General features: G+C 34.8%; 1 protein-coding gene and 1 pseudogene across 3 annotated transcripts; both read right to left on the bottom strand.

Moving 5' to 3' along the window:
* Positions 1–1,002: 1,002 nt before the first annotated feature.
* Positions 1,003–4,762, bottom strand: LOC120069945 (phosphatidate cytidylyltransferase, mitochondrial). 3 transcript variants are annotated; one of them, XM_039021788.1, is made up of 11 exons: positions 4,081–4,519; positions 3,676–3,801; positions 3,521–3,577; positions 3,358–3,420; positions 3,204–3,272; positions 3,014–3,106; positions 2,337–2,441; positions 2,192–2,269; positions 1,794–1,922; positions 1,553–1,658; positions 1,003–1,468 (listed from the first exon to the last, which is right to left on the bottom strand). In XM_039021788.1, exons 2-11 carry the CDS (start codon positions 3,781–3,783, stop codon positions 1,272–1,274), a joined length of 1,005 nt encoding a protein of 334 aa, XP_038877716.1. In that variant the 5' UTR covers positions 3,784–3,801; positions 4,081–4,519; the 3' UTR covers positions 1,003–1,271. The 3 variants fall into 3 exon arrangements, with proteins under 3 accessions (XP_038877716.1, XP_038877714.1, XP_038877715.1); XM_039021786.1 differs by lacking the exon at positions 4,081–4,519 and adding an exon at positions 3,941–4,074; XM_039021787.1 differs by lacking the exon at positions 4,081–4,519 and adding an exon at positions 4,526–4,762 and having other exon boundaries at positions 1,004–1,468.
* A 1,823-nt stretch (positions 4,763–6,585) lies between these two features.
* Positions 6,586–8,177, bottom strand: LOC120069944 (annotated as a pseudogene).
* Positions 8,178–10,060: the final 1,883 nt, after the last annotated feature.

Here is a 10,060-nt window from a genome sequence, read left to right as displayed (position 1 = left end):
AGAAGGTATCCGAGTAGCTCGATACTGAAGGACACAGTTGAGAAGGTATCTGAGCAAAAGTACCCAAGTGTGGAGTAGTTCTTCTGATAAAAATTAGTTTTCTGGTCACTTACTGGGCTTTATAGCTCATGCTTTCCAAATGTTTTTCCTTTTCCCAGGTAGCGAAAGGTGAGGAGTTCTAGGGTGCTGCTAAGGTCAAGGTCTGCCACGTGCCACAATTACACTTCCGGAGGGTTTTACAGTTGTTGTAAATTTTGTTGTTAAGTCTTTGAGTTGTATAAACGTTACATTGTTGTAATATAAGATGAGCCTACTTAATCAGTTGGTGGTTGAATTTATTCATTGGTACCAGAGTTATTTCCGCAAGAGTTATTAGGCAGTAAGTGTCAACCAAAGGGTTGATAACTGCTGTCAGTCACGCCCTTTCCCAGGTGCGGAGGGTGGTCTGGGGCGGGGTGTGACAGGCGAGTGGGAAAGAAGACGATTCATTATTTCATAGATGTTCGCAAATGAATCATTAGCGAGAGTGAGATGAACTTTTTCACGTGTGCAAATTTATTTTGTTAATTTCACTCAAACTTGACGTGAGAAAAGAGTTATTTGATATTTTTTCCTTGTCATTTGACATTTTGGTTCATTCGTTTAAATCGTCGCTCATAATAGAGTTTCGGATTATTTTGGTCCAACCACATGGCAGCGATGTTTGTTCACCATGGTCCGTTTTATTTTTTGTTCTCATTTTATTTTTTTTCCCGAATATTGTACTCTACAAAAAACAAAAATCTAGTTCCTTGTCTCATGTTCAGTTTTCAAATCATAAATAAATGCATCATTTTATTAAATTATATTAAAAAGTATATATAATAGAATAGATATTAATATTGTATTATTTTAAAAAATATCTGATTTCGAAAACAACATTGACTTTTATTTAAAACTGGAGATAACAAAGAATGCATAAATGGTTGTCAAATGTATTTGAAAAAACAACGGTAATGACACCAACAAAGAAATCATTCTCAGGCAAGTTTGTATTTTTCTTCTTCGAAAACAATAAACAAGAATAACATGAAACGAAAAAAGGTCATCAATACATTTTTTTAGATGATAATAGCAATAATATTAATAACTAAACAATTAAGGAACCCATTCTTATTCATCATTCTTAAAGCAGGAAAAACTGAAAACTGAAAATAAAAAAGAAACCCGAAACAAGAAACAAAAATTATACCAAAATGGTCCCTTCCCATGTTACGAGAAGTTGTTCAGTTTCATCTCCAGGATCTCCAGGCCTTGCACATTTTACTTGCAAGATACTTGGCAGCCTTAACACCGCCTACAGCCAATACACCAGACACCGCCTGTCTTGCACTTGAAACCATCACCTTTTGCCTCAGAACCCCCTGCATGCAATCTGCTGCCTCTTTTCTCGACCGTATCAACACTTGGTTTCTGCTTGTGACTCCACCTTTTTCATGACAGACACAATGTTTTAGGATCATGTGACGTCAAGTTCACAGTAACAGTACAAAACGATCAAATGAAATTGTACCGGATCCACTCAGACTTCTCATCTCCCCAAGCCTTATCGCCATTGTGTTTCGGACCGTCGTTGGTAATAATGAAACTAAATACTCAGTTGCTGATAACCCACAATCCTGTTTTACAAGGTCTGTTTAGTGAACATAAACCATCTGAATGTATATAACATTTTTACTGTTTGCCTCTGTTTTTACAACCATAGCGAAATACCAATCTTGTTGGACTAACACAACTACTAAATTTCAACAAACCTGGGAAATATTTGCTTGATGACCTCCACATGGCGAGAATTGCAACAACTCTTTTGTTTTGTACTGTTCAAGACAAGGTTGGTACATTGACTGAAATAACTGGAACTGCCCTCGAACTATTTTGTTAACCTAAGGAAGGTGAAACATCCCATTGTAGCATAAGTCAACTAGTGGTAACAAATAGTGAAATGGCAAAAATCTCTGCTTGCAACAGAATGAAATTAGGTACACAAATTTATAGAATATTTTTAGCGTTATCTGTAAAGCAAACATGATATTTCAGCACATTTACAACATAATAATTATAAGGCAAGCAAAAAGCAAGCCTACGCTATTAAAAAGTACACTTTACAGGTTATTTTGCTACATCCTATGCAAGTTAACTTAGAGTTATGTACCTTATCCCTGTCCTCTGCAAAAAGCATGCGCAAATCACCCATATATGAAAGGCTACATATTTTAGCATACAAGTCAACCTGCACAAATTAAACGTAACTGTAAGTTCAGAAATTACAGAGATGCAGTATAAAAATGGAAGACAACCTCAGTAAACTCAGGTGGCAGAAGAAGGAGAGCTGCAGATACAGCAGACCTCAGATTAACATAGTTAAGCTGTTGAACATCCAGGGAATCCACTAGTATATTAACCTGAACAGAAAAATTTAAATTCCTTAGAGATTAGGGCAAAAAACCCAGCTGGACCATTAATTTTTGCTGCTCAAATTTGGGCTATATAGAGATAGAGCGAGAGAGCATCTCTTTATATCTATACAATTCAATTTAGACAGAAAATCATGATTCCCAACATCAAACACGATAAACCACCGGCAACAGGTAAGAATGTAAAAGCACCAATGAAATACATCTCCCATTAGTAAATTAACACTTCCTAATTTACATGATTGGAAGTAGTGAAAAAATAGAAAATGGGATAAATTATCTCTATAGAGCGCTTATGAACATGTGATGATCCTTCTAAGAAGCCAGAACAAATCACTTGGTGTTTTAATTCTCACTATCTTTGGTACCTGTGCGCTGCCTATTCATGAAAAATCCCTACTAAATATTTGTTTTTCCATTTCACAAATTTAAACCAGAGGGCTAGATGTCTAAGGAGGAGAATATCTTTTCTGAGTATCTGACAAACAAATTATTCCCTGAAAATATAAGAACAGAAAATAGTTATTTTTTCAAAATGCAAGTTCCTAGGATACACAAACCGGCTTTTGCAAACGGCCACTAAGGTAGAATGTCTTCCAATATCGTATGTCCTGTATCAAATCATGCATCCGTACAACCCCATACTTGAGCATCTGTACAAATGTTCATGCAATGAGGCTTGGTACGTACAGAAAACCAAAAGCTTTTTGAGGTTGGAAATCAAATTACAATTTTACTCTATTCAAATACCTTCTCCTTCCACGTAACATAAGGATTAAAATGTACTCCAACACCAATTTCATCAGCAACTTCAGTAACCTAATCAAATCAATTAGAGAAGTAGCCACCAGGGGCAGAAATAGAAAAAAGAAATTCAGAAAAAAGAGAGAGGAGAAGGCATTACCAGTTTCCCCCCTCCAAGGTACACCATCCATGAGGCATAGTGATATTTGTTTAGTTGAATATTCTAGGTTCCAGGATGAATAAAATAAGTTAGTAAACATAAGGCAGTACCAAATCATGTTATAATGCACACTAAAATGGTAACGAACATTTTAAGATTTTACCTTTTCGTGCCATTTTTGGGGATCAGATACGCCAAGGATAAGGTCAACCATTTTTGACTGCCGATCCAAAGTTTTGAACCAAGTAAAAAAAATTGCAGTTACAAGTATGGAATAGTATACGTGTAGAGAAAAGGAAGGGGAAACCCAAATAAAACCTTATCATGATTGTTTGGATGCAGAGTCGAACCATATATGCAGCAGAACTCTACTGGAGGAAGTTCTTTGAGAAAATCTATAAGCTCGGTATTTTCTTTATTCTTCATGATGTTACCGTCTTCCGCCTATACATGTTTGTAAACAAGGTCATGACACAAGCAAGGATAGTAATTGAGAGAGATATAAGACAAATATGGCCGAAACATCTTAAGCATAGAAGTCAAATTTTACTTCGGAAACTCACAATAAACTCCTATAACTCACCATACTACTGCAATTAATTTCTGGACAAAATCCATTGAATAATTAATGAGACAACAAAGGTAATGTATCCAGCACATTCACTTGGACACGGATTAATATGTAAAAAGACCGCATATTTGAGATGAATATGCATATCTCACCCGATCTTTCACTTCAAAGTTCAAAGCCAAGGAGGAGGCGGGAAAAAGAAAAAGATAAAAAAGGGTTATTTTTCTTGACTAGGGGTAATTCGTAAAATGGGCCTATCTGAATCTATGTTTATACGCAGAACCAATGCAGCACTGAAAGGGGAATTTCATCGAACAGTTTGAAAGCACACCCCAGAACTTCCGCAGAAAATCTCCGTCATTGTCGAAGAGATCAGCAACAATGGAAGAATTTTGCAGCAAGTATTTTTTTTCAATCAAACACAAAAAAGAAAAGAAGAGGGTGGATGTCAAAGTGAAACAGTGAGTGTGAGTATAAGAATCCAGCCTCCTTCTTGGTAGTTAGATGTTCATGAGGTGGAGCCGTGTTCATAAGAGAGGGAAAGAAAACAAGAATGAAGCAAGACGGCAAAAGTGTGAGTGATTGAGAGTGGCGTACATCATCTCATTGTCATTGGCCGGCGGAAATAATAGAATAGGTGGCGCTCTATCCGGCAAGCGGTGGTGATGGCGGTGGCGGGGAATGAGCACGAGCCGCTTTCTAATTGTCTAAACAAAAATCGGTTTGTGTCATTTGAAGGCGGAAATGTCTTTTTCAACCTCCAACCAATTTTGAGTTTTTTTTCTCCCCAAAGGAAAATACTAAAAATATTTAACAAAAAACGGTTTGTATCCTTTAAAGTACTTTTTTTTAACAACCATATGCACTCAATTAAAATTTTACGCATGTCAAATTTTTAAAAGGATTAACAAATATATATGTGTATATATATATATTTTTTGTATGTATAGAAAGGGAAAGTTTGGAACTTAGGTGTAGAAGTATTGCTCGCTTGGAAAATACTTGAGTGTATCTTGGACATTGTTGCACCCAATAAAATTTGACACGTTTCAAAAGAAAAAATATTAAAAATATTTTTTTGTGCGTATAGAGGGGAATATGGAACATAGGTGTAGGTTACAGCTAAGTATTGCTCGCTTGTAAAAATACTTGTGTACACCATGGATTGCACCTATCTATGGTGCAGCTCTTGTTGCACTCAATTAAAAATTGACACATGTCAATTTAAAAAGAATTATTAAAAATAATTTTTTTTGTGTATGTATAGAAAGGGGGAATATGGAACTTAGGTATAGCCCTAGGTATTACTCGTTTGAAAAAAATACTTGGGTACACCCATGACAACTGTCTATTGCCGCTCTTGTTATACCCAATTAAAATTTGACACATGTCAAAAAAAATTTCAATATATATATATATATATATATATATATATATATTTGTGTATGTATAAAAAGGGGAGTACGGAACTTAGGTAACAACCTATGCTATATCTATGTATTTGGTTAGAAAAATACTTGATTGCACCTATCTATGGTACAACCCTTGTTGTAACCAATCAAAATTTAGCACATGTCAATTTGTATGTATAAGAGGGGGTATGGAACTTTGCTCACTTGCAAATTGTCCATTTTTTTCAAATGGTTCCTATACAAAATGTAGGTAATTAATAAAAACATACGAAAGAAAATAATATAAAATAATTTTTTGAAACCAGATGTCCAAAATTTAACTATACCTTTAAGATGGTAAAACTCCAGCTATGAGTAAGGTGGGTTTAATTCTTTCAAACCTGTTATAGTTCAGAAATTAATTTTGTACCAGGCCACAATTATACCGGTTGAAAAATAATTCATTATGATAATATAAAAATTCATTATGATAATATAAAAATTTACCTGCTTTCCATGATCGTAATGAGATGTAAAACCCACCTTGAAATTTGTAACTAAATTATGTAATCTGATTGAGGAATAAAAAGTGTCTTTGAAAATTACATAGGTCCACTACCTTTATCGTTACCTTCCGTTATAAATATTGTTACTAGTATGAAAATTATGAATTTGCCATGTCTATTGTTATCTTTATAGTTACTATTAGTGTTACTATAAGGATGAAACAGTAACGATAACTATAAAATGGGATAGATCCATAATTCTAGATAAACACAATAAAAAATAATTCAATTGTGCTTGCGATTCAAATTTATTACAATTCATATCAATAAAGTTCATTCGGATTATACCAATTTTTATTACGGTTTGAATATAAAAAAAAAAAAGGTTCATATTTCAAATACATGCCACAAAAAGTTGAAAACTGAATAAAATTAACCCATACCCATCTCAAGTAGACAACAACTAGAGTAAGCATTTCCCAAGTTTTTAAAAAAATCAGGAAGCTAGTCCAAACATTAACTTCCATGTGTTGTTTTGTTAGCCATTCACATTTCACTCTCCTCAATTTCTTGCCAACTTTGTTATTGCCTCAACCACTTGGATGCATGATTTCAAGCATATTCGCTGAAGTAAAATCCTTACATATGTAAATTAACATTACATTTGTTTTTGTTTTTTTTCCTTTTTCTTTATAAGAAGAGAAGCCTTATAACAGATGGACTTTGGAGAACCATATTTTTAAGTTTTCAACATAACAAATCAGTTATTCTGAAGCCAGTCTCGAGCAGCCACCAGATCGGAAGCACCACTGCCCCAGATTTTCTCCATTCCTCGCATCTAATGTCTTAATCTATCCAATAACAGACCATGCATTCCCACACTCTTTGCAGGAATATAATCTTTCCGCAAGCTGTCTCCAATGTGGAGAGCTTCTCTCTGGGGTATATTTCCAGCCTCTCGATTGCAAATCTCGTAGATTCTAGATCTGGTTTCTCCACAACACCTCGAGACCGGAGAATTACACCCAAGTCCCATTCCGATCCCTGAATAGTTCATGAAGCATAATATCCATTAGCAAAACTTGCTCGGTGTATTCAAAAGAAACACTCTTAAATAAAAAAGAGTACCCTACCCACTACTCACTGTGGTACAAAATATACTAATATCAGAAGGATTCTAAGATCATTTTGTTAAACCATGGAAATGAATAATGGCCATTTGCATTACATGTGTCGTAACACATTCATTTTGTCCTCCAAATGCAAATGGTAGTGATATTGAATATTCTCAAGTACTTAAAAATCACTTAAAAGTACTTTTTCGAGCACCTTATTAATGCCATTTTCAAGAGTGCTTTGAATTTCATTTAAAAATACAATTTTAGAGTCATCTCATCTCATCAACAAGACCAAAATCTAGATGAACAGTATGCAAAAAAAAAAAAAAAAAAAAAAGGTACAATGAGTTCATTACATACCTGATTCAAGCCTAAACTGGAAGGATCACATCCTGGTACCGGTATTCTGCATTACTCACGATGCCAACCATAAGACCTTGCTCACGCACCCATCTAAGAAATGGTTGGGAATTCTTCGAAACACCTTATAAGGAGCGGATGAACCAAAGGATGGCATATATACGTCTAAACACCTTTCTAAAAGTCTCTTCATTCATAATATCATCCAGCCCTATCGGTAAACAAGATTTTTCACGTCACAAAAATTTATCCAATTATGTGCAAATGTAGTCTGAAGGTTTTTTTCAGTTCTGAGCTAGGGTTTGATGTGTCCCATTCTACATATGATATAAACAACAGGTTTGACTCGGACTGACTATGCCTTCAAAAACAGAATGTGGGGAACAAAATTCTTTACAAATGTGACAGCTTGAAGAGAATATGGAGAGAAAATTCTTATAAACGTGTATGCTGAAGAGAATGTGTGAAGAAAATTTCAAACAAATGTTGTTTGCCATGAATCTTAATACTATTAACTACAAGCTATGCAAAGCAATATAAATGAGAATTCTATTGAATCTAGTTCACTGCAAATGTCGTGCCTGTATATCTAGATGGATATATCATCTCTTACCCTGATAAAGGAATCTCTAACGCAAGTTTTCCACCAAATGATGTTAGGCATATTTTGCTGCATATCCAAAACATGGATAGTTTTTTTGCCATTCTCCTTGTAAGCAAGTTTAAATCCTCATGCACACGTTTGTAGTCAGGGCATGCAACCCCACGGACTTGGCTTGCCAATGCAATAGTAATCACCTAGCTCACCTTTGTAAGCTAAACATGTAACCGGTAACATCTATTGTGAGCAACGCAACTTTGACAAAAGCGACATGTTAATAAAGGAAACCGTTGCAGTTCCAAAGTGAATGATATTGACAATCGCTGCTAATGATTTTTTTTTGAAAGCACCCAGCTAACAGACTTCAACCAAAGCAGCCAGCTACAGCATTAACCAATAAGTCCTGCATTTAAGTACATGTACATCTTAGTTATAAATACACAAACAGCTGTTCAAGCAGATAAAAGCAACGTGTCCTGTAACAATTCAACTTTAGTGTTGAAATACCAAAAAAGGAAAAAAAAAAATCCATTAAATTCCAAATACTGACCATTTTGTACATAAGTTCACAATTAGACCTTTTGGTTCACGTGGCAAGTTTATAAGATGGTGAATGATTCTAATAGCAAAATGTATGCGAAAAACATAGGTGATGAGAATAGAAGGAAAGATGATAAATTTGAACAATAAGCAAAAAACTGACAAAGTATATATCTATGCTGCGAGTCAGTTTGTCATTTGTAATTTTCTTAAACTCCAATAGCAGGTAGTTTGTGGATCTCCTCCTTGATCTTTATGAACAATTTAAAGCATCTCACAGTATTCTCTTCAATACAACCAACAACCCGATATTTCATGGCTATCCTACTGTAGCTTAACTAGATAATTTCTACTTGCTTACCTGCATCGCACTGAATTTTGGGGTGGAGTGCAGACACTCAATGTCCATTAAATTTAGGGCAGTTTAACTGATAATGAAAAAATTCAAGTCTAAATATAAATATTAATTCCTAAGACAGATACAGTTTCATTCCTCTTTTCCTATTTGCTTCCTACTGTGTCAATGTATTTCAACGCATTCCTTCTACCTAAGGACAGTTTTCAATTTCATTCCCCTCTTTTTTTGAAAAACGTTCTATGCTCCCTACTGTGTCAATTGTATTTCAACGCAGTGCTTCAATAAAGGTTTTCATAAAAGTTAAAGGCTCCCATTTTGATTACTTTCTATCTTTAACCCTGACCATTACTTCATCAAAATAAGAAAAGGACAGAGCTAGAGACAATGAAAAAGACCAAAATGTGAGAGAAATTGACGGCAGTAAGAGAGAAAGTGAGTGGATGCGAAGACAGAGGATTCTGAGAGATTGAAAGAGTAAGAGAGAGATGGGAAGGAAAAGGTTTGATAGATGGAAAGGAGGGAGAAAGATTTGCTAGCATGTAAAAATTTAAAAAGATTCATTTTTTCCAACACACGAAGATAGGCAATACCAACCATTCTGTTTTTCAATTAATGTTAAATTGCACATCAAGGATTCAATTGAAGTAATCTGATACATTAAAAGGAAAACACAAATGTTGAAAGAATAGGAACAAAATTGAAAAACCACACACGAGACTTCATCGGTATATTTAGCCAAAATAAAATATCAATGCCAACACAATTAGCAGAACTGATTAGGAAGTCGGCCGCTGTTAAGGAAATTCTACAAAAAGTAATATATTTTAATGATCAAAAGGGGATCTGAAAACATAAAAGACGCCAAAAGATCTTCGATCTATCAAATACATCAATGCCTACCCTTGATGCCTTTTCTTCGAGTGAATATAGAGAACAGAAAAGTGTGTAGAAAGCAGAATGTTACATAGTGTTACATTTAATCAAATGAACATGAAGGCCAATGAATAAACGTTAGCTTCACACTCAGAACTACTAACAGTGTCAGAGAACTAACTCGTGGAGCATTGGAAAATGTCTTCAGACTTAGAATCCTCACTAAAATGATATTAAAAATGTGGAGGGAAAAAACATTAGTTTTGACTTTTCTTCAGAAAACCAAACAAGCAAACAACTAGGATCAGATACACTGGATCTGAATACTCTATAGACAAACAATTATTGTTGCAACGATTTTCTCAGCTGATGATAACCGGCGAGC

Source organism: Benincasa hispida, unplaced genomic scaffold (genome assembly GCF_009727055.1).
Source record: "Benincasa hispida cultivar B227 unplaced genomic scaffold, ASM972705v1 Contig70, whole genome shotgun sequence".
NCBI lineage: Eukaryota > Viridiplantae > Streptophyta > Magnoliopsida > Cucurbitales > Cucurbitaceae > Benincasa > Benincasa hispida.
Note: the sequence above shows the minus strand (reverse complement) of the source record. Positions and strands in the feature narration are given on the sequence as shown.

Excerpts from the sequence above, each read along its gene's own strand:
- LOC120069945 (XM_039021786.1), bottom strand. Across the intron at positions 3,273-3,357 it reads ACCTTGGAGGGGGGAAACTG|GTTACTGAAGTTGCTGATGA; the intron begins GTAATGCCTTCT and ends TGATTTGATTAG. Across the intron at positions 1,659-1,793 it reads ATCAAGCAAATATTTCCCAG|GATTGTGGGTTATCAGCAAC; the intron begins GTTTGTTGAAAT and ends CTTGTAAAACAG.